Source organism: Rattus norvegicus, chromosome 1 (genome assembly GCF_021556685.1).
Source record: "Rattus norvegicus strain SHRSP/BbbUtx chromosome 1, alternate assembly SHRSP_T2T, whole genome shotgun sequence".
NCBI classification, from domain to species: domain Eukaryota; kingdom Metazoa; phylum Chordata; class Mammalia; order Rodentia; family Muridae; genus Rattus; species Rattus norvegicus.
The window spans coordinates 105994929-106018466 of NC_141534.1; the positions used below are offsets into that span (position 1 = coordinate 105994929).

Sequence of the window (23538 nt, forward strand, 5' to 3'; positions counted from 1 at the left end):
CATGGCAGCATCCAGGGAGACATGATGCTGGAGAAGGAGCCAACAGTTCTACATCTTGGTCTGAAAGCATTCAGGAGAAGACTGAGCTTCAAGGCCACCCCAAAAGGGACACACTTCCTCCAACAAGGCCCCACTCCTCCTCCTAACAGCAACACTTAGTATGTAAGTCAAGCATATTCAAGCCACCACAGGTTAGTGTAAGAAGTGGCCAGAAACTTACAGAGGTTGCCCATATTGGTCCTGTAAATACTATGACGGGTCTGGACCGATCTAACCACCCCGCCATCTCAATTTTACATACAGGAGGGATTCTTTCAAGACCCATGGGATACCAGATGAGAGGAGCATGTCACTGGCAAACTGTACTGTGACCTGCTCAGCAGGTACACAAACGCAGCAGGCATGATCAAAATACAACCCCATTCTTCCCACATCTAGGTACAGAACAATTGGAGATGTGAGCCAGCATTCATCAAGGCTCTCACCTCCCTAATGTCTCCTGTCTTGATGCTATCGAGCCCACCTCGTTCTCCTCATGGTCACTCTCTTGTTTCAGACCTTAACTGATGCTACCGTCCACCTACCAGATGCTAACCAATGCTCTGCCTGGCTCGTTCTGAGAACGCTGGCCATGCATTCCTCCCAGATCAAGCTCACAGCGCCATTCGTGGTTTCATCCATCAACTCTCCCTATATTACCCCTGTCAATGACTCTGAGTCAAATATCACTACTGCCTCTCACCTCTCCCGCATCTCTCTCTTCAGTATTGCAGACTGCTTTAACTCCTCAGAGACACACTGTGGGCGCCGTGGATGCCTCAGAGTGTGATAATACCCCACCCCTTAGCACTACCACCCAGCCTCTCTGCCCAGATGCCCGCAATGCCTCCACACTCTGTGGCACTCAGATTTACAGTTATCTACCCTCTGGGTGGTCTGGGACTTGTGCCCTGTTGTTCCCCTCTCCAAAACTCGGGGTGTGGTACCCGGCGAAGAGTTCTTGCTAGTTCCCATCATGGAATTTATAGTAGCACCGTGTGATAAATGAGTCTTTCAAATCCTGCCCTCTCACAGTCCTGGGTATAAGTAGCACCACCACTTAAACAGCTTTCCTTACAATCTACATTGATTCTCCTCACAGTTCATCCAAGACCTCCAGTGGGTGGCTCAGATCATCCTCACCCGCCAGGACCAAACAGACTCACTCGCTGGCCACTGTAATGCTACAAAATAGGCAAGGATGAGATCTACGGACAGCACGGAAGGATGGTTTCCTGCCTCTTCCCCAGGGAGAAATGTTGCTGATGTGTCAACCAATCTGGGTATAGTAAAAGACAGGATCTGACAAATCCAGATAGATCTCCGAAAGCATAAAGAACAGCTCAGTGCTATTGGCCAGTGGGTCGTGGACAATCCAATATGAAAGTGAACATTGACTTCCTTAATACCCCCTTTCCCCTCCTTTTTAAAAATCCTACTAGGGGGTTGGGGATTTGGCTCAGTGGTAGAGCGCTTACCTAGGAAGCTCAAGGTCCTGGGTTCAGTCCCCAGCCCCGGAAAAAAAAAAATCCTACTCACTGCACCCTGTATTATAAGCTAATTGTCTAGATTACTTTAACAACAAATTCAAAAGATTTCTAACCAGATCTTTAATCAGCTTTTATTATAGGATCATCAGCCCTGGCTATAGAACCAGAGGCCTACCATCCATGATTATGACCCAATGGTAAAGATCTAGCTTGCCCCGAGATCCTCAATCCTTCCCCCAACACCAAAGGAGTGGCTTAACAATAACACTGCCCTCTTTCCTAACCCTGGATCGGTTATCAATAGTAGATTAACAAAAAGGGAAGAATGTAGGATAACAGGCCAGGAGAAAATTACCCTGCTCCTGGCCTATCCCTGATCCTGGGATTGGAAATCTCCACCCTCAGAACTCAGAGTTACTGGCCAAGCAATGCTTGCACTCTGTATTTTCCAGTCGCTCACTGCCCATGCTCCACAAACTCTATAAAGCCCACCCCTCTGCCAAGCCCTCTGCTTCACAATTCAGAACTTTTTCCATGCCCTTAGTCCTGTTCTCATGCTTGTATGGTGGTAGGAACAGGGAGACAAACGCTAGACAGTCATCCTGATGTAGAGAACAGTACGTGTCCAGGAGAGGTGTCTGAGGGGACCAGAAGGAAGCTAAGCATCTGACACTCAACTCACCTCGGTCCCCAACATAGTGACTCATAAGTACCTTCACTCATGGTTTCTCTTGAGCCAGTTGATGCCTGTGACTTCAAAATCAGTTTTCCCCTGCTTAGGTGATGAGAGTTGTGTGTGGAGATTGGTTCTGAAATCTCAAAGGGAGTTGGGGTAGAAATGCACAGTGAAATCCTGGCCCTGCCTAAGTGGACAGAGCATTGAGAGCTTAAGAACTTGAAGAGATGGCTCAGTGGGTAAAGTACTTGTCATCCAAACATGAGGACCTGAGGTCAGATCCCCAGAATCCATATAAAATCTGGACCCAGTAGAATGCGTCTGTAGTCCCAGGGGTCCTTGAGGGAGAAGAAACATAGACACAAGAGAATGCCTAGAACCTCACCAGCCAGTCTGGTGAGTGCTGTGGTAACAAGTGAGCTGCCCCAAACAAGGTGGAAGGCAAAGGCTGGCACCCTGTATAAACTGCTGATATGACCATTCCATAGTATGGTTAAGGCCCAGGTTGTTATTGTAGATACTGTTAGGTTAAGGAAAGGAGACAAGACTGCTCCTGGATTCCTGGATACGGTGGAGTAGAAGGTTTCTTATAGAAACGTGGGAGACCAGGCTGGAGAGATGGCTCAGCAGTTAAGAGCACTGACTGCTCTTCCAGAGGACTTAAGTTCAATTCCCAGAAACCACATAATGGCTCAAAACCATCTGTAATGGGATCTGATGCCCACTTCTGGTGTGAATGAAGACAGTGACTGTGTACTTGCATACATTAAATAAATAAATAAATAAATAAATCTTTAAAAAGAAAAAAGAAATGTGGGAGGGCACAGCCAGAGGCAGACACATCTGTGAGAGTCCCCAGTGGATATGACCAGATTGAGCTGTGCCATGTGAAGAGAGGGGATTAAGGGAGAGGAGAAAGCAGGGAAAATGGGTACAGCAGATAACCAAAATGATTGAATCATATAGGGACAACCAGCTTTAGGAAGGGCAGCCCAGTCCCAGGGCTGGAGAAGTTTAAGGTCAGGGTGGAGTATGCAAGCCAGGAGGACCCTGTAACAGGAAGTACTGAGGGAGGGATGCAGGGAGAGCCTGGCAGTCAAGGTCTCCTCTGATATGTTAATTCAACCATTTGTCCCAGGTTTGTGACCTAACAGATAAGAGAGAACAGCCAGAGGCATCTGGAAGAGACCAAAGCAGGCTGGACCTGGCTGTGAAAGAAGTCAGAGCAGACAGATTGGGGACGGACAGGTACCAAGAGATGAAGATTAAAAGAGTGTGGTAGTCAAAAAGAGCAGGGGTATAGGTGAATGGGGAGCTGGAGGGAGTCTAGGGTACGGAGTGGGTGGAGAACTAACCAGGACTCTGAAATGTGTAGCAGGAACTGTCCCTTCTGCCTCTTGGAATTTGGGGAAATGGAGTTTCCTTTGGACCTGACATCTCAAGGTTGTCATCTGGCCTTCACACTAATACCACAACGCACACACACCTTCTCTCCCTCATGACTCTGCACACATATATACACAAGAAGGCCAGGATGGGAGGGACAGAGGGACAGAGGGCTGCTTGATGTGTAGATTTCTCGAAACAAAACAAAGCAGGATCCTTAACTCTTCTGGGTGGGAAGAAGGCTGAAGAAGCTTGTGATCCTCCTGCCTCAGCTTCTGTAACTGGCTGTCTGGTTTCATTCCTGTTGCTGTGATAAAATACCGGAACAAAAGCAACAAGGGAGAAAGGGTTGATTTCGCTCACAATACCAGCTCACGGCCATCACTGCAGGAAGTCAAGGCAGCAGGATCGGTGAAGCAGCTGCCTTGTCACATCCAGTTAGGAGCAGAGAGCAGAGGGGCAGCGCACAGTGCTCAGCTCTCTCCTTTCATTCGGTCCAGAGCACAGCCCACGAAATGGCGCTGCCCACATTTGGGGAGGGTTCTCCAACCTCAGTTAATCTAATCCAGAGTATCCCCCACAGAGATGCCCAGGGGCCATCTAAACAAAAGTTCATTGAGACTCTATCTTTTTTTTTTTTTTTTAAAGACTTACCTCTTTGTGTTTTTATTTGTTTTTGTTTTTCAAGTCGGTTTCTCTGTGTAGCTCTGGCTGTCTTGGAACTTGCTCTATAGACCAGGACTGGCCTTGAACTCACAGATCCACTGCCTCTGCCCCCCCCTCCCCCCCAGTGCTGGGACTAAGGGTGTGTGTGTGTGTGTGCTACCACCACTTGCTAGTCTTCTTTTTATCTTTTTATTGGTTCCTTGTAAATTTCACATCATACACTCTAATCCCACTCATCTCCATATCTCCTTGTATCGCCCTCTTTGGAAGCTGGTGTATCACGGTGTGCCCCACAGTATACCCTTTTGTCCACACTTCTTGACTTGCAAATGCTCATTGCAAGGAGCCATTGGTCTGGATTGAGGCCTCTGGCTTCTGCTACACTATCAGTACTGGAACCTCACTGGGGCTCCTCTCGGATATCCTGCTGTCCTTGCTCTCTCTGAGAGTCTGTAGTTTTAGATCTATAGGACCAGCCCCTTCACCTGCTCCAGCAGTTCATCAATGGGGTAGATGTTGGGGTGGACCCACTCAAAGCCCTGTGAGAGGTATCTGAGCTGGTCAGCCTACCAGTTCTCTTGTACCCACACCACTGGAGGAAGCTCTTCAGCCCTGACCTGCTTAGGTCATCGAATGCTGTGGCCAGCAAGGGGCAGAGTCAGCTCCCTCACTCTCATGCCCTCTGGGCGTCTCATCTGCACCCATCCATGAGGCCTAGCTCTACTGTGCTACCCAGATGAGGTGTAGGGCCTGCTGTTCTGAGTGTTGCAGTTGGTGAGGGACAGGGACAGTTTCCAGTCTGCTGTAGGAAGTGAGGGACAAGTCAGAGGAGGAGGAGGAGGGCATCTCTCCCTCATGTGAACCAGTGCACGGCAGACAAGTTGCAAGGCCAGCTCTCCCATGCTCTTACCCTCTGAGCTAGCTCACCTGTGACCCCAACCCTAGGGTCAGCTCTACTGTGCTGCCCAGGCAAGGTGCAGGGCCTACTCTCCCAAGTGCTTCAGCCAGTGAGGAACACGAGCTCTCCTGTTCTCATGATCCCAGAGCCAGCTCTCCCTCCTGCCACAAGTAGTGTGGGGCAGGGCAGAGGAAGGGATCCCTCCTTCACCCATGCCACCAAACAGGAGATGAGTGGCAGGGCCAGTTCTCCCATGCTCACACCCTTGGGGCCAGCTCACTCTCAAACTCCTGCAATCAGAGCCAGATCTACTGTGCTTCCTGGGGGCTGTGCAGGGCCCCTCTCCTGAGCACTGCACTAGTGAGGGGTGGGGTCAGTTCTCTGGCTCTTGTGCCCTCAGGGCCAGCTCCCCCATGATGCCTGGGTGAGGGGTGGCCAGTTGTGCACAGTCCTCAGTTATTAATATGGCACCAGGCAGCAGCCCAGACCAGGGATGTCCACCTGGTCTTTGGTGGTAACAGACCTCCTGCTCCTCTGCTGTTAGGTCATGAACTCAGACATGGCCCTCAGTGGCAGCACTGGCTAGGATCCCACCATAGTCATAGATGGCATCTACGGCTACTCACATGAGGTTGTCCCTCACTATCCTCCAATTCTGCCTCTCTTTATTGTGCCCACATCCTCCTCCTCCTCCTCCGTCTTCCTCTCTCTCTCTCTCTCTCTCTCTCTCTCTCTCTCTCTCTCTTCCATTTCTCTAGCACTTACATGTTTCTCTTAGTGGCACCTAAGTCTCTGGGTGCTGGGGTCACCTTAGGAGTGGTCTTGCATAGGGAGTGCTATGCCCTGTTAGTGCGTTATAGCATGGGGCAGGGGTCATCTTGGGCACAATCTGCCCTCTGTGCTGTACCAGACTGGTGGTCCTCTCAGGCTAGCTCCCTGCCTGGGTTGCATGGCACAGGTCTTGTGGTCATATTGGTCTCCCAACTGGGCCCTGCAACCCCTGGCAAGAGACCTCTTTTCATGGGCTAGCTCCCCAATAAAAATGTAGTAAAACTAACTTTTATTCACCAGATATAATTGTCTCAAAGGCTTACCATTGAATAAGCTCACCCCTTCCAGTTCTTTCTTAACTGTGACTGGTCAACACAACTATTATGGCTCAAACTCCTCTCCAAGCTGACTGATTCAAACTGGCTTCTCTCAGCTTCTCTCTGAATTGCACTGCTTGGCAAAACTACCCCTGAATTCCACAAACTGAATTGCACTGAGTACACAGAACTGAACTGAACTCCACTCAACTCAACTCAACAGAATTCCCTCTCTCTCCCTGTGCTGCTCTTTTAAGTCACCTCCCTTTCCTATCCTTTCTTGTAAGAGTTGGGCATATCCTATCTTTGACTTGTTCTGTCAAATCTTTCTCTGATTCATCACTTTGTCTGGCCCTCAATTAGAGGTCACTTTCGGTTCTTTTTTTTTTTTTTTCGGAGCTGGGGATCGAACCCAGGGCCTTGCGCTTCCTAGGTAAGCGCTCTACCACTGAGCTAAATCCCCAGCCCTAGAGGTCACTTTCGAACATGACTGCTTTCTTCTACAAACAACTTTACTTACCTACATTGTTTGGGATGAAAAGTGTGTACTAAAGGCATGTCTCTATTCCAGCCAGAGGGATTAAAGGTGTGTACTGTGCGATCCAGCCAGATCACACAGACCTTGAGGGTCTTTGAAGGTGATTCTTTGCCAGAGCAACCATGGTTTGTAAAATTTCTTTACAAAAATTTTTCAGTTAACTGTAATGATATGTAAGGTGAAGCCTTTGTGTCTGGCTTTCAGTGAAACGTTTCTGCAGAACCTTTGCTGTGTTTGGATTAACCAGTAGAGGCTGACAAAATTGTTTTAAGACTGAACCTTGAAGAAATGCTGTCTCCTTGGAAAGTCTGCACTTGGTACTATGTGAGAGCTTGTAGCTAAGACACTCCTGGAAAACTTAAAGAGTTCTTTTGATTATGGATAGCCATGGTCGAAAGGGACTGAAATTTATGTGGGCTGTCTGCTCTCATGGGCAGCAAGGGTGAGATAACTTTGGTAGTTGGGACCTTTCCCAGCCCCAATTAACTTTGTGTAATGATTGAACAAAAGTCAGAGTCAGTCTTTTTTCCAAGAAGTCTGAACCCTTCTGCTCCTTGGGAAAATGAAGGCTTAGCATCTTGGTAAGCTTCTCTTTCTACTGTGGCGCCTACAACCAACCTCTACCAATGGTTACCTGTTTGATGCTTTATTGGTTTTTCTCCCATCTGGTTTCTCAAGCCGCTTTTCATGAACCGGTAACTATGAAAGAGAACTAAATATGAAGTCGGTAGAAAAGCTTCCCTGTAGCATGTGCCATAATACACAATCTTCTATTTGTTGGTTCTTAACATCTACCTCTGATATTCACGGGTTTTTGTCTCACAAGGCTTAACTAGTTTATATATACTGTAGCATACAAGAAAACAGCATACAAATTTTTGGCCTTGTTATAGGTAAGAAATGTGTTGAATATTAACCTTTTCAACATCAGCTTTCCAGACTCAATGCCTTATATTGGCAAGGCTTCTAGGAACTTACAGAACAATTGCAAATCTTTGTTCAAAGATTGAGAAACGTCCAGGTTCTATCCTTCAGTTAGTTACAGGAACATCTTCAGATAGTCCAACTAAGTGTGGGAAGATGGCTCGGTGGATAAGAGTACTTGCTATGCACTTGTGATCTGAATTCAGATCCCTGTCATAACTGTGCATAGCTGTGTGTGAGGGAGATGGTGTTGTGGCCACCAGCATGGGTTAAAAAGGTGAGCTCCAGTTTTAATGAAAGACCCTGTTTAGTAAGTAAGGCAGAGTCAGGTGTGGTGGTGCATGCCTTTAATCCCAGCTCATGGGAGGCAGAGGCTGTGAGTCCAGGACAGACAGGGCTCTGTTACACAGAGAAAATTCTGTCTCAAGAAAACCAAAAATAAATAAATACATACATACATACATACATACATACATACATACATACATAAATAGGCAGAAAGAGATACAGACCATTTGACATTGCCCTTTAGGCTCACCCAGACATTAGATTCCAAATTAAATCCTTCATAGTGGTATTAGCAGTTAGTTGTACCAAAGGAGACAACTGCTTCAGGCTGGAAATAAAGCGTTCCATCAGAAGAATCAAGAACTTAGGAACTCAAGACAGTGCCGAAATGAAGTAGCACAGTAGAGGGTAATTAGGTAGAAAGGTGAAAGCAAACCAGGAAGAAAGGTTAACTTCAGTGACTTGTTATTTTGTTTCAAGTCCTGATAACCTGGCTTCCAAGACTGGTTTATTCAATCAAGGCTATGCACTAGCTTACCAGCAATACTGCAAGTTCTTTGGGAGTCCAAACTAGAATGTTAGTTTGAATCTTCATCCCAATGAATATATCTACAACTAATCCAAAATGGCAGCAAATTTTCAGCCTTTTAGACCCCTTAACCAAATTATGTTTATTTTTATTTACTACATGGAGCGGAAACTCATAGCACTTGGGTCATTTATTCAACTATAAGATTTATAAAATTAATTAATTACATTTTGAAAAGGGTGTTCTGTTAAATTACCAAGTTTTTCAAAACAGGCCTGTCCAGCAAAATTCAATACTTCTCCCCCAGTACTTTATAAATGGAATTTTCTTTGGCTTGTGTTCATTTCCCATGGTTTATGGACCCATTCACACTCTCCATTTTTAGAATCAAAGGCTCTCTTCTGAAGAGATCATAATTTTAAGGTTAAACCTAGTCCCGATCCCTGAATTCCCACTTTCTTTTCACTCTTGAATATGTGTCTGTGAAACCTCATGATGTAATCCCACTGACTGTGGAATGTGGCAACCTGCCTTCCAATAAAGTGAGGATTACAGGGAAAGAGAGAAGCAACCACACATCTATCTATGGAATGACCTCGCTGCGCTGTAAAGTTATTCAGACTTGTCTTGGCCTCATTCCTTAGTTTCTTTACGAAGACAAATACTACTTATTTTAAATGAGTAGTTGGACCATTCAGCAAGTGACTCAAAATAAGTTTATTTGGGGTTTTATGATCTCCATTAATAGCAATCAGGTTTGTGAAATCTCTTACAATGGAGTGTGGGTTGATTTTTTCAGAGTGGTTGTAAGTGTCGAGAACTGCTCACAGAGTCGGACTGTTCTCCCATGAGGTCTATCTGACCTTGCGATGAGAATCTTAGGAGAGGTCTGTTGAAGAAACAAATTCATCATAAGCCACCTCTTTGCCATTAGAGTCTACTGGTTTCTTCGTAGATTTGCCAGTGGTCTTGGGGACAGGCTTTCGTGGAGCCTTATCACCAAGAGCTCCTCTGTCTCCCTTTTTAAAAGTTTTTTCTTAGCTGTCAACTTTTTCTTCTGCTGTTCCCACCACGTGAACATCAAGTGTCTCCGCGGTTATCGTGAAGCCCAGAAGGAAGGCAGCCTGCCGTCTGCAGCCGCATTACTTGAGAACGTGGCCCCTTGAGGCTCTTCAGCAGTGGTTTTCTCCTTCAAGCCTCACTTGTAGCTGCTGCCACCACCTCTTCTCCCTGGCATTTGCCATGTTGTTTCTATTCACTTTATTTTATGTATAGGAATATTTTGTCTGCAGATATGTGCACTGCACACGTGCCTATTGGATTCCCTAGAGCTGGTGTTGCAGATGGCTGTGAGCCACCAGGCAGATGCTTGGAATTGAACTTTGATCCTCTGCAAGAGCAACGAGTGCTCTTAACCATTAAGCTATCTCTGCAGCCCCCTCATTAAGATGCTCTTCCCAGGGGACTCTAAAGTATGTCAAGTTGATCACATGGGACTATGCCATCAGAACTAATGACCTGAGTCCTGAAAAGTGTTGCCACTCATAGAAACCGCTTAAGAAAACAGCTTTTAAAATACATTTTTAATTAATTTATTTATTTATTTTTTGTTTGTTTGTTTGTTGAGACCGGGTCTCTGTGTAGCCCTGGAACTCCATTTGTAGACCAGGCTGGCCTTGAAATCACTGAGATGCTCCTGTCTCTGCCTCTGCTGTTCTGAAATTAAGGGTGTGTACCACCAGGCCCAACTGACTCCTGTTATTTTGTACTTTTCTGGAGCCCTAGGACTGAGAATGAGTCTCTTCTGGAGATAACTGGCATAGATCCTCCATTCAACAGTGTTTCCAAAGGTGACATTTAAGGGGCCATGGCTGGGAGAGGGACACCAGCAGAAAACACAAGGACAGTCAGGATCACATACCCATTCCCAGGCTCATGATGATGTCTTCTTTAGGCTCCTTAGAATGTGGCCATGAATTATGCCCCCATACCCTGCAGGCTCATGTGTATGAACATTCAGGCCCTCGGTGGTGTGTCTTTTCTGAGGGTTCTCGAATTTTCAAGAAAGGAGGCATGCTTGGTGGAGGTGGGTCACCAGAGCTGGCTTTTGAGGAGGACCACACAATGCCACTTCTGGTCTAAGCTATTCACCAAGCTTCCCAGGTATGAAAGCCAGCACCTTGTTATCGAGGTTTGCCTGGTTTAGGCTGCTCCCACCACCATGCCTTCCCTACCATAGTGAACCAAAACCCCTCCTCCCTCAAGGAGTTTCTATGTGGTGTCTTATTCTGGCAATGATACAACTACTACCCATGTTGCGAAGCTAATCCTCACACAAGAGAACCCTCTCTGCTGTGTGACTATTTCCTTCTGACTATAATATTGCTTCATGGGGGGGTGGAGAGTCAGCTCAGTACTGAAGATCACTCATTGCTCTTACAGAGGACGCAGAATGATCCCCAGCGTCTGCATGGTGATTCACAGTTATCTGTAACTCAAGTTCTATGGTATCTGCCCTCCCCTGACCTCCTTGGGCACTAGACACACACATGTTGAATACACACACATGCAGGCAAACACATCATTTTTTTTTAATTCCTCCCTGGAGGAAGGAGGGAGGGTCATAAGAAAGCAGAAAGTTCAAAGTTACAAATTCACAACCCCTACCCCCAGGTCATCCATCAGTAAACAATTACAAAGAGAAGGGAGCCGCTTCACTAGAGCTAAAGCAGCCTGCAGATTGTAACATGGGGACATGGGATGAGGGTCTTCCAGGGATGCAGCTAGATTTGGGTGTGATCATTTCTTCAGACTGTCTTTGGTGCCCTATCTGGTGTGAACAGACCTCTAATCACATCAGCCCATAAAAAGTCACACAACACTGTCACCTACATGCAGTGCTGAGAGTCAGGCTGGCCCAGGGTTAGGAGTAATCCTATCAGAAGATAAAGCATGAAGTGGTAAGGTCTGGGCAGGGATGGTTGGTGGTACATGTTCAGCCACTTCCACATTTCTGATGTTCAGGTTACAAGGCTGCACCAAAGAGACATGCAAAATGGGAGAGGCTGCCCCAGCTATCAGACTAGGAGACCTGGGCTCAGAGATGGAAGACTGACTTGTCTTCTCAGGCAGGAAATAACTGAGGGAACCTCAGGGTTCCCATAAGGAAAGTCCTCACATACTTGGGAGGTTCTGAGTGTGGTGGGTGTCTCTCCTCTCTGGAATGGGCTTGATGGAGTATTACTGCGGCCCCCTCCTGCCTCCCCCAACGGGAAAACAGGTCTGAGAAAACAAGACCTAGAACGCACCTTCATGCTTCCTTGGCCTCTGCTCAGGGCCAAGGCCCATGTCTGAAATGATGACAGGGCTCAGGTCCTAAAGGCCCCCTGAGGAAGCAGGCTAGGGATGTTGGCACCTATATAGGTGCATGAATACGCCAGGCATCTGTGCACAAGTGTGCACAACCGCATGTTCCTATGCACATGTGCTCTCTGACATTCTGTATTTTAAAAACACAATTACCCAAAGTCAGGTTCTGGTACTTCCTAACTCCCCCCCTCCCCCAGGCAAGATAAAGGTCAATTGACCCCACGGCCCCTCAAATTATATTTTAAAAGGATTTATTGGCACCGGGCCTAGTTGGGACCTTGAAGTTTCAAAGACAGGTGGGGGGACATGGAGAAGTTGTACAGGCTATCTCTCAGGGTGGGGGTGGGGGACCAGCCAGGATTGGTGGCACTTCTGGCCCAAGGAGGGTTCAAGGTGCAGGTTGCACTATGTAGGTTGTAGAATGAAAGGTGTACAGAGTGGGATGTAGGGCGCAGTGTAGGGTACAGGGTGCAGAATGTACACCGTAGGTATTCAACATTACATTTAGAAGTTTAGACTCACTACGCTTGAGAGACCAAAGCAAATATGGCTCTAAGACGAAAGCTCCTAGCTTGTGCAGGCTGTACACTAGCAGTCCACTTCCCCTTTCTCCCAGATATTGAAGACTATTTTGAAATTGATTGGTCTTGTAAAATTTGCTGTTCTAGCAAATTTAGTTGTACGACTAACTGCTATCTCTGCTTTTGTAATCAATCTTGCTTCCTCTGCTCAAAGGATGACTAGGACAACTACAAGACATATATGTTAAAATTTAAGCCCCTGCCTCCATGTCATCAGGCTACATGCAATCTTGTGGGATTTGCCTTTATAAGCTCTGGGCTGATAATAGCTAGGGCTTGCATCTTGGAAGCGATCTCAGGTGTAGACCTTGGCCCCAATCAGTCTGGGTGCCAGTATCTAAAATTAAAAGCCTCTTCTTATTAAAATGTATCCATGGTCTTGCTTAATCTCTGAGCGACCCCAGACCCCTAACAGTAGGGTGCGCGGTGTACGGTGCAGAATGTGCGCTAGAGCTCCGCGGCAGAGACCTGCTCTCTAGAAAGGGAACTCGCAGACGAAGTAGAGGCGCCGCTCACAGTCATGGTCCCACCAGGAGCCGTCGTCTGAGGCCTGGGCCACGCAGTTCTCCAGGATGCCGCCATTGGGCTGATCCGGGCTAAGTGGATGGGATGCCGCACTAGGCTGGGCGCCGGACTCCGGGCTGAGTGCGCGGTGCCAGGCGAAGAATGACACGCGCTGGCCGTTCTCGAAAAGGTAGAGCCCCTCCGAGCGCCGGTCGTGCACTCCCAGCCACACTGGCCAGTTGTAGGGGGCAAGAGCAGCTCGTAAGTACCGGCTTAGAGCATCCATTTGCTGGCGGTCCGCAGGCTGCGCTAAACTCCCACCTCGCGCCTTACACCGCGCTTGCGCCGCCGCCTGTGTCTCGAAGTCTCGCGAGAGCAGGAAGCATTTGTGGCCTAGGCGCAGGCCCTTCAGGCAGCCTGTGTGTAGAGTGAGGCGGAGTCAGAACGTTGCGGGTAGGAGGGGGCGAGGCCAAAGCTAGGCCTTTAGGTGATCAATGAGGTGGAACCAAGTAGGCGGGAGAGGGCGGGGCCGGTAGGTAGAGGGAGGAGCCTGAGTAGTCGAGCCTTGCCAAAGATAGAGGGCGGGGCCAGGTGAAGGAGTTATTTGAAGGATGACCAATGAGGTGGAGGCAGGCTTACTGGGGGCGGAGCCAAAGTGCTGAGGCCGGGAGACCAATGAAGCCGAGTCAGGACTGCAGGGGGCGTTGTTATAGCATTGGGGGCTGAAAAAGGGCGGAGGCAAAGTTGGAACCTCTGTGACCAGTGAAGCGAAGACAGAAGTACTTGGAGGCGTGGTTAAAAGGAGACCAGCTCTCCTGGGGTCGAAAACCATCAGGAGGAGCCAAAGCGCTGAGGACAGAGAGGGCGTGGATAGTAGGAGGGATTAGAACTTAAGTGACCAGTAAGGCCTGGCCAGGCTGTTAGGGGCAGAGCCAATGCTTTTTGTGGGTTGAAAAGGGTGGGGCCACGGGGAGCCTTGTTAGAGCAGTAGTGTCTAAATGAGGTGGAGCAAGGGCCTTCGGGGGGCGTGACCAGGGCGTAGGCGGTGCCAGACTGTGGGTGGGGCTTTCAGGGTGTGGCACAGGTTGGAGCAAGGAATGTCTCATCCACCTCACAATCTAGCTCTAGATATGCCAACACAACCCAATTGTGTGTGGACCCTCTGGTATCTTGATACCTGTGGTCCCCAGGTCTTCAGACCACCCTGGTTCCCTTTCTCCCACTTAGACCCTCTTGGTGCCACTGAGACTCACCCTCCAAGCGGCCGTGCTCCTGCTCAGAACGGACCTGTACCTCCTTCAGAGCTTGCACTGAGTCGCGGGTGTCACTCGCGGCATCCCGCAGCCGCCGCAGCCCCTGGGTCAGCTCAACCACACGGGTGTCCAAAACATGCAGACGGATGTGCAATTGGTGTAGGCCTGCATCGAGGCTGGCCAAGCGGCCCACTGTTAAAAGACAGAATTCGCAACTGGAGGCACAATCAAGGGCTCTAGGGATATGGGAGGGCATGGCCCTCAGACTCCCAAGAGTGGGATGGATGAGGCGATCTGTGGGATGTGTGAACCATGTCGATGAGGTTCAGTCGTTTGAGGTCTTGAGACCTTGGGGCCCCCTGATGTGTCTGGCCTCTAGTTGGGTCAGTGATTGACAGAGAAGCCACCCTGGCTTCTGGATACTCACGGATGTAAGTGACTGTGTCCTCTGATGTAGGAGAAGGGCTGGGGAAAGGAGTGGGGCTAGAAGAAGGTGTTGTGGTGGTTTCCTCTTCCTCTTCTTCCCCTTGAGTCTCCGTGGCCTCCCAGACCTCTTTGCCTTCAGAGTTTTCAGCAAGATTATCCTTATTTCCCACCCCAGTGGGCAGCCCTAGGGCCTCCTGGAGATTCTGGGGCAGAGAATGCATGTCAGCCTCCTTCCCACCTACCCTCTCGGCTCTTTTCTGAACCCACTGTCCCATCTAAGCCCCATTACTTTTCTTTGCCCATCTGAACACTTCATCCTGAGCCCACAGTGCCCCTCCAACACTCACCTTCAACATCAGTGACTCCCGATCTCGCTCCTCCTCCAGGGCACCTCCCCAGACTCCTTCCCATTCCTTCCCATGACCTCGGGCTCCATGGCCAAAACTCAAAAGGTGAGGGACCAGTAGGGCCCCCAAGAGCCAGGCTGCCTGCATCCAGCTGGACTTCCCAGCGCCCAGACTAGTAGAGATCAGAAAGCCTGGGGTAGGGTTGGGGTATAGAACTAGCAAGTGTCCCAGTCTGGTGGGCAGATCACTAGCCCCTTGAACCTTCTCTCTGCCAGGCTTTCTCTTCTGCCTCCCGTCCTGATCTGCTCTGTCTCAATTTTTGGTCTCCTCAGCTTCTCTTCGTGTATCTCCCCGCCCCTCTTGGCTTCCAGGAGGCTCTGCCTCTGTGGCCGGAAACCTCCAACGTTCCAAAGCCGGATCCCGCCTTGGGTCTCCCCACACCCACCCCTTGCCACTTTCCAGACCTCTGCTTCTGCCTTCTTTCCTCCCTTTTGCAAGTACAAGCACTCAGATGGATAAAGGGAAGATGAAGAAAGTTCTCCAGGGCATCCTTGGTACAGGTGGCCCTCGGCCTTGGTCCAGGAACCTTCTCAGAACAAAAGCAGCCTATGACAGGATGCCTGGCTTTTGACTGTTCACTTCTCTCTGTCGTGGCCATTCCCGAGGAGGGGGCACACTGCAGAGTATGCAAAGGTTGTCATTATCCTGTGGTCACCAGTGACCACACAGCCTAATGAAGGGAATTTTTCTACCATTCTCAGACTCTGGGGGGGGCTCTCCCAACCCCCACCCAGATGGCCTATCCTAGCCTTAGCAGCCCTTGTGTGTGCCTGCGTGTGGGGATATGTGTGAACAGTATGCATGTGTGCAGCTTGAAAGGTGTAACTCCAAGATTCTCCTGCAGGCCAGGCCCTGAGCAGGCTGATGCTGGGGTGGGAGAGGGTGGGAGAGGATGGGAGTGGGCCCAGTGGCTCCCCCATCAAGGGAGGAGAAGGGGTTGACAGTCAGAGCAGGTATCTCCAGGATGTGTACTAACCAAGCACTGGGCTGTGAGCAGAGAACCCTCTGCAAGCTGCCTCATCCCAGCCTGGACCACTGCAGTGGCCTCCCCTTGCTCTCCCTCCTTCTACAAAGCCCCTCCAATCTGGGCTGCTTGCCTGCCGCAGCCAGAGCAATCCTTCCAAACCATAAATCAGATCACATTACTCCCCACGCCCCTGCCTCCTCACCTTCCCATCAGAAGCAGGAGAGAAGCCAAACCCCGGCCTCGGTCCTCAGTACAGCCTGCTGGGGCCTGAGAGAAAACCATTTTTCTGCAATCTCACCCCATCTCCCCTCACCCTTCATCTTTGCTGTGTCCTTCCTAGCCTGTTCCTCCCTCTGAAGACTCTTCCCTCAGCTCTTTCTCATTGCTGAAACCTCAGCTCTGGCCACCATGAGATGCTTTCTCAAAATGCCCCCTTTTCTTCTAGGTATGATTCAACCAGTATGGTCTTGTTTATTTACCTCTGTCTCTTACAAGCCAAGGCATGGATTTGGGGCTGTTTCTGAATCCCCAAATCAAAGCAGGGCTTCCTAGCACCCAGTAGGTGCTCAGTTAAGCTGATGAATAAGACCAATGTTAAAATAACTTGGTAAAAGGCCTTAAAATCAGACCTTTGTGTTTAGGTTGCCCCGGAGTTCTCACGGTGTCTGCCAGGTGCTGAAGGCAGGGGAAGGTCCCAACGCCAGGCCATACCCATGCCATGCCAGGCTCATGAGTCCTGCAGAGCTGTTCTAGCTTTAGCCTGGCAGGTCCTGCCAATTCATGTACCAGAGATCTGGGGACCCAGGCTCTGCAAGGACAAAGCAAAGAAGCTCAGAGAGAAGACATGGCAGCCTTATGGAGGTCACGGGTGTGGCATCATGTAGCCAAGGCCTCTGGCCCCAAGCAGGTACCTCACATCTGCCCTCAGCTGCCGAGAGCCCCATGAGGGGCCTTGTAAAGGAACACACCAGTTTTCAAGGAAGTCTAGTACACAGAGGGCAGAGTGACCTTGGGCAGCCAACTGACTCCCTTGGAGCCTCCCAGATGCTCATCTGTAGCACAGAGGTCTCTCATCAGAAGCTGGAGATCTCCATACAATGCAGAAAGGCCTTGTAAACTGTAGAATGCTTTATGGCCACTCACTGCTTGTACCAACACCAGCAGCTGTTCTCCATGGGCACAGCTGCTCAGCACCTGGGTGGGTGCCTCAAGATGAGGGCCTCTCTGAGCTGGGTACCAACTTCAGATTATCCCAGAGAGCCCGCAGCTGGAAACAAACCCAGAAACTACCTAGAACTACCCTCTGTAGGAGCTGGTATTCCCTGGTGGCCCTAGGGACGCTGCTGGACAAAGTGGAAGCCATGGTTGAAGAGGACTGAAAGGAACTGAATGAATCTGCCTTCCTCTATGAATGTACAGGGTAGGAGAGGGCTAACTACCTGCAGACAGTTAGCTTTGCATGCCCATGTATGTGAAATTGGAGGCGATACAGGATACATAAGGGCATACATCTTCAGGTATGCTCTTTGAGAGACCGTAGCAGGACTGGGGAGAAGATGGAGACACCCTCTGCGTTCTTCACCCTTGATACAACCTCTTTATAACTGGGTGAACTGGGCCAAATTACTTAGCCTTTCTGTGTGCTCTGACAGCAAAGAAGTCCCCGATCCTGGCACCTAGCATATACTCAAGGATAACTGGGGGAGGGGGTGCTGTGGGCAGGGTGTACAACAGTCAAACAGGCATACACACCTATGATGGACAGTGGAGTGGGTGAGCTGGCTGGGACACCACACACGTCTGTCTACCCGTGCTTCTGGTGGGCAGATCTAAGCCTGCAATTGGAGTGTGCCGTAGGTAAATCTTGCAGGGTGCTGTCAGTGTGCCGTGCCACAGGGGTGTGACATTGTGCATGAAGCCGGGTGTGTGCCTCTGGTCAGGTATACTGGGCAGGCACTGTGGGTATGCTTGGTTTGCAGGACCTGCTTGGAAGAAGGAGTATGTGCTTAGGTACTTCCATGTATGTGGGCTTATATGAAAAGTTGTGTGCATGTGTGTGTGGGGGGGCAGGGTATGTGTATGTGGAGGGGTGAAGGTACACATATTTGGGGGTACAGGACCAGAATCTGTCGATTCTGGGAATATACAGACACTACAAATACAAATAGCACCCCACCATGTGTAGAAAGGGTGGGGAGCAATTTGGAGGAGGGGCTCCCCTAGGACGAGCAGGATCTCGTTTGGGTACATGGGGGTAAGCAGGGGTGGAGTCTGGGTTTGGGGATGGGGCAGTGGAGATGAAGGGTGGAGGAGGGCGAGGGGAGGGGGTGGAGCCGCGTTTGGGGGGGAGAATGGGCGAGGTTTGGGGGCTCAGGGAGGGGCGATATCTCTCTGCGGGCTCCCGGAGGGAGGGGAGAGGGCGGAGGGAGGGGAGGGAGGGAGAGAGAGGAGAGCAAGAGAGAGAGAGAGAGAGAGAGAGAGAGAGAGAGAGAGAGAGAGAGAGACCGGGTGAGGGAGAGACAGCGAGTGCGAGAGAGCGAGCCGGGTGGCAGTGGAGGCGCCGAGCAGGAGCAGGCGGCGGCGCGGCGGCCCCTGGCAGAGGAGGAGGAGGAGGCAGAGCAGGAGGGAGCCGCGGCGCCCGTAGCCCGGCCGGACCCCAGCCCCGGGGCGGGCAAGGAGGGGCTCACGGGCGCGGCAGAAAGGGGGGCGCGCTGCGGATGGCCGGGCCCGGCCCGCGGGGGGGGTGAGGTCCGCGGCCCCCCCGCCCTCCCCCCGGCCCTCGCCCGCCCCCTCCCGGGCCCGCTCGCCCTCCGGGGCGGTGGGGCATGGCCTGAGGGTCCCCCGTATTCGGGGGGGGTGGGGGGTGGGGGGAGGGGGGAGGGGCCGCGGGCGCCGCCGACCGGGACTCAGCAGCCCCGCCAGGCAGGTAAGGGCATGGGGCACTACTGGGAGGTTCTGGGGTAGGGTGCAATTGCAAGAACTGGGGTTGCGGGAGAGGGCGGAGGCGCCCCGGATGTCCTTGGCCTGGCGCCGGCTCCGGCCTGGGTGTACATTTAGGGTGTGTGTCTGGGGGGTGAGGGTGTGGAAGGTAACGTGGCCCCTACGGGTAACATCAAATTGGGTTGCGACCCGGTCCCGAGTGCCCCGTCCCAGATCGTATCCTTGCTAGGAGGGTGTGCCCCATCCCCCACGTGCTGCGCCCCCTAAGCCGTACTGGTCTCCGAGGCTCTCCGGGGCCACGACTGGGTCATGGTCCCCGCCTTCCAGCCGGGCTCGGCCACTCCCCCGCCTCGCCCACCCCAGCACACCTGGGCCCCTCCCCTAGGTCACCCTTGTCCCCAACCACTCTAACCCAGGGTCTGGGCCAGAGTCTCCCACGACGACTGGACCTGGCGCCCCTTCCAGGCGTCTATAGTTCCTTCCCACCCGCGCCTCGCGTGCCCATCGCGCCTCGGGTTCCTTCTCCGCAGGCCGGCGCGCCCCCTCTGCTCCCGCCCCCAGTCCCAGCTCCCTCTCCCGACCCAGGGCTATTCTTTCACCAACCTCCCTGCTCCCGCCTTCCTCCACCTCCATTCATTCTCCCGGTGCCCGGCTCCTGGCCACGCCAGCCGTCCCCTGTCCCCCCGCAGCCTCTCAGGGCACCCCCTCTCTCCCCTTCGCCACCCCCCCTCGCCGATTCCTCAGCCCGTCTCGGTACCAGCTGCGTGCCAGCTATTCTTAGCCGCCGAGCTTTTGATTCATGCCGCCCCGGCGGAGTGTGCCCGCTCCCTCCCTCGAGGCCGGAGGGGGAGGGGCCCCGAGTTGTCCTGGGTGTTGGGGCAGTGGAGCCCGCGCTATGGGGGACCCGGCCTTTGCTGACCTTTTATCCCACCTGCCACCCCATCCCTGCAGAGCTGTAGCTGCAGAAGGGATGTCAGCCAGGGTCAGCCGAGGGGGAGTGGCTGAGGTCACACTGCCAGGCGGGAGGTTGTGTAGGGCGGTCCGCAGACAGAGCAGGAGGCCCGGGTCTCCTCCCAAGCCCAGCGGGTTGAGCAACAAGGCAGGGTACCTGGGATGGGGTGCTTCAGAGCTCGGTCCCCGCGAGGGGGAGGGTTCCTCAGCCCGCGTTTAGACGCCTGCTCGCCTACAGTTCTTGGAACTCTCTTCCTTAAACATTTCGTCTTTCCTTCCCCAACCCTCCCTCCCCAGCCCATCCCCACTCCCCCAAAGTCAGCAGTACCCTCCACTGCTTCCCATCTCCATGGCAACGGTGCAGGAGCCGGGCCTGGTGTGGGGTGGGAGGGACCAGACCAGACATTCTGCTTTCCGGTTCTAGAGTGGGGAGTGGGGGGTGGCAAACAAGAGAGAAGAGGACCACATTTGGAAAGGTGCCACCCCTCAGTAGGCCACTTTGAGAGGGACGACCCTCCACATCTCCTGGTACCCCATATTGTTGCAGCTCACTTCTTAGCCTCCTCCCCAGACACCCCACCCAATCCAAGTTCTCCTCGGTGAAGCCGCCAGTACCAAGCAGTGCCAGCCCACCCACCCTGCTGTGCCATTCCTGAAACACCCACAGGTCACCTGCAACTGCCCACACCCACCCAGGCCACCACAGCTTGTCACCTGGACCTTCCAGCCAGAGCCAGGGCCAGCCTCCCAATCCACCCACACATCCTCTTCACACGCCCCAGTAACCTCTCATCGTTCCCTTGGGCACAGCTCAGGGGAACTTCTCTTTTCTGTTCATCCACCCCCACTCGTGTCCCTCCATCCCCTACAGGGACAGCTCATTCCCCACAGCAGCCCTCTAAACATGTGGTCAGCCACACTTCAGTGAAATCACCAGCTCTCGGGCACCTCCTGCTGCCCCAGGCTCAAAACTTACACCTCCATCTCATCTTTACTATTAAAGTCAGTCTCCACCTCCCTGGGGTGAAGGGGCCAGGCTCTGGCCAGGAGGGCAGGATGCCGGGGTGGATTGGTCCACCTGTCTGTCCTTAGCTAATTTTAGCTTCATTTTTTTTTTTTTTTTTTTTTTGTAGCTTGACAAAGTGGGCCACTAGCTCCCGCGGTGATTCTGTGATTTCTAGGACACACTGGGTCAGCCACAAAGTGGAGCGCAGGGGGATGGGGGCTGCAAGCAGGGCCAAGGACAGGGAGGAGAAAGGTGCCAAGAAGGCTGCAGAGGTGGTGCAAACTTGTCTGTGCAGAGGGCTGAGGGCATGTCTAGTTTCCCTCACCTCCCAGAGCAAAGGGAACAGGCTGCCCCTGTGTCTGTCTACTGAGTGGAACTGGTGGCCTCTGAGTGACTTTACAGTGAGGGTCACTCTTGCTTTGCCCAGCTGCCTGTGATGCTGCTGTCCCCCGTCGCCCCGTGGCCCCACGATGACCCACAGCCCCGCGACAAGCGAGGACGAGGAACGCCACAGTGCCAGCGAGTGTCCCGAGGGGGGCTCAGAATCGGACAGCTCCCCAGACGGACCAGGAAGAGGCCCCCAGGGTACTCGGGGCCGGGGCAGCGGAGCACCTGGTAACCTGGCCTCTACCCGAGGCCTCCAGGGACGCTCCATGTCTGTCCCTGACGACGCCCACTTCAGCATGATGGTTTTCAGGATTGGCATCCCTGACTTGCACCAGACGGTGAGTGGCTACTCACTTGCCAGCGGACAGACAGACACATTGGCCAAGTCTTTCCCCACCCTCAATCCCAGATCTAGCTGCAATCTTACTCCTTTTCCAACCTACCCTTGACCCTTGGATCCTTGACCCAACCTAGCCCTGACCATCCTATCTCCCACCAGAAATGCCTACGCTTCAACCCGGATGCTACCATCTGGACAGCCAAACAGCAAGTACTCTGTGCCCTGAGCGAGAGTCTACAGGATGTGCTAAACTATGGACTGTTCCAGCCAGCCACCTCAGGCCGGGATGCCAACTTCCTGGAGGAAGAGAGGCTTCTAAGAGAGTACCCTCAGTCCTTTGAGAAAGGGGTACCCTACCTGGAGGTGAGGCCACAGAAGTCATGCCCTGAAACACATCCACTCCAAGTCCAAAAGAACCCCACAGTGGGCTCCCCAAGACTACCCAGAGTCCAAATCGCCAGCTGAGTTGCCTCAGATGGTGTTCCTTCCTCTCCCTAAGCTCCTTATGCCATCAAATGAGGGAATCCCAACTACAGTCATTCTAGAACATTCGTGTAATTGGTGGTGGTGGGGTCCATGCTTATACTTACAAGGTAGGGGCTATAGTGCCGTAGACCTTGATGACCTGGTATACTTGGAAAGGTCACCCGAACTACAGCCATTTCCATGCTAAGCCTGAACTCATTCTGGGAGGATAAGAGCAGTGTCAGAAATTGCTCCCCAACCAAGAGTCTGATAAGTCTGTGTCCCCGCATATCCTATCCCTGGCCTCAGTTCCGCTACAAGACCCGAGTCTACAAACAGACCAACCTGGATGAGAAACAGCTGGCCAAACTGCACACGAAGGTGAGAGTACCCTGCTGCCCCCTGTGCCCAGAGCGCCCTGTTCATCACCTTCTTTCCCAGTCTCTCCCCAGCAACCATTCCCTCTGCCAACCCCTCGGCTACACCAAGTCCCCCATTTAACTTTGAGGGTGCATCCTGTTTGGAGACACCCATTCGTCTCCATCATAACCCCTTCCCACTTCCCTCTGTGGCCTCACCTGCCTCAGATGGCATCTGTGCCTGGTGTGTGTATGGGTGGTGCTGGTGGTGCCGGAGTGAGTGGACGTGCACATGTGGAGGTCAGAGGATGACTTAGGGAAGCCATTATTCTCTTTCCACCATAGGGATCCTGAGGATGGAACTCATGTTCAGGCTTGGTGACAAGTACCTTTGCCTGGTGAGCTGTCTCACTGGCCTCACCTTATGTTTAATAGTCTTTTACTGGCTTACCACCCAAGTCAGACTAGCTGACCAGGAAGCCCTGGAGAAATGTGTGTTGCCAACTCTCAGGCACTGGGTTTACAAGTGCACACAACCACCCCTGGCTCTCTTATGTGGTTTCTGGGGAATCAAACTTGGGGCTCCATCCTTCCATAACAAGGCTTTACTCCTAGCCCTCCAATCTGTTCTTTGAACTCTTGCCTTCTCTGCTCAGGAGCACTTAGGGTCTTTTTTTTTTTTCCCCTGCATCAGCCAATTTCCTACCTGGGTAGTATTTCATGGACATCCACAGTTCCCCAGTCCTATGCCTGTATCTCCACAGGCTCTGACCTTTTTTCTCAGCCACATTTATTCTGTTTGGTCCTTTCCCTCCTGACCTTGGGTAATATCTCTCCTGTGTCTGCCCTGGCCCTCTAGGAGCATGGAGGAAATTAGGAGGCTCCTCTGGCCAGAGGGAAGTAATTCTTGACATTTAATGGAAAGAAATTCCCTAATCTGTTCCCCCCCCCCGCTTCTCCCTCCCACACCATCCACCCTGATCTTTCCCACTCCATGCCTTCTCCTCTCTACCTGTGTCACCCACTTTGGGAGCCAGTGGCCATGTACAGCTCCTTTGTAC

At 51.8% G+C, this 23538-nt stretch overlaps 2 protein-coding genes, 1 long non-coding RNA gene and 1 pseudogene across 9 annotated transcripts in view; 1 reads left to right on the forward strand and 3 right to left on the reverse strand.

The window, feature by feature from the left end:
- Nucleotides 1-8833: 8833 nt before the first annotated feature.
- Nucleotides 8834-9683, reverse strand: Rpf1-ps1 (ribosome production factor 1, pseudogene 1; annotated as a pseudogene).
- Nucleotides 9684-12125: 2442 nt separating this feature from the next.
- Clec11a (C-type lectin domain containing 11A) lies at nucleotides 12126-15267 on the reverse strand. The gene is given in 4 exon segments (NM_001012459.1): nucleotides 12126-13393; nucleotides 14230-14421; nucleotides 14657-14858; nucleotides 15003-15267. Coding segments are annotated over 4 exon segments (987 nt in total). The 5' UTR covers nucleotides 15150-15267; the 3' UTR covers nucleotides 12126-12947.
- A 1391-nt stretch (nucleotides 15268-16658) lies between these two features.
- On the reverse strand, nucleotides 16659-20223 carry LOC147996796 (uncharacterized). The gene is made up of 3 exons (XR_015651381.1): nucleotides 20078-20223; nucleotides 17782-18011; nucleotides 16659-16837 (listed from the first exon to the last, which is right to left on the reverse strand). It is a non-coding gene; the product is annotated as an uncharacterized LOC147996796 (long non-coding RNA).
- Nucleotides 18438-23538, forward strand: part of Shank1 (SH3 and multiple ankyrin repeat domains 1) — a 49552-nt gene continuing 44451 nt past the window's right edge. For 6 of the 7 annotated variants that reach the window (XM_087593572.1, XM_087593583.1, XM_087593548.1 and 3 more), the window contains exons 1-4: nucleotides 18438-18955; nucleotides 21354-21651; nucleotides 21813-22016; nucleotides 22428-22499. In XM_087593572.1, coding sequence (XP_087449698.1) covers nucleotides 21397-21651; nucleotides 21813-22016; nucleotides 22428-22499 — 531 coding nt within the window. In that variant the 5' untranslated portion in view covers nucleotides 18438-18955; nucleotides 21354-21396. The remainder of the gene's footprint in view (nucleotides 18956-21353; nucleotides 21652-21812; nucleotides 22017-22427; nucleotides 22500-23538) is intronic. The other variant, NM_031751.4, reaches the window with a different exon arrangement.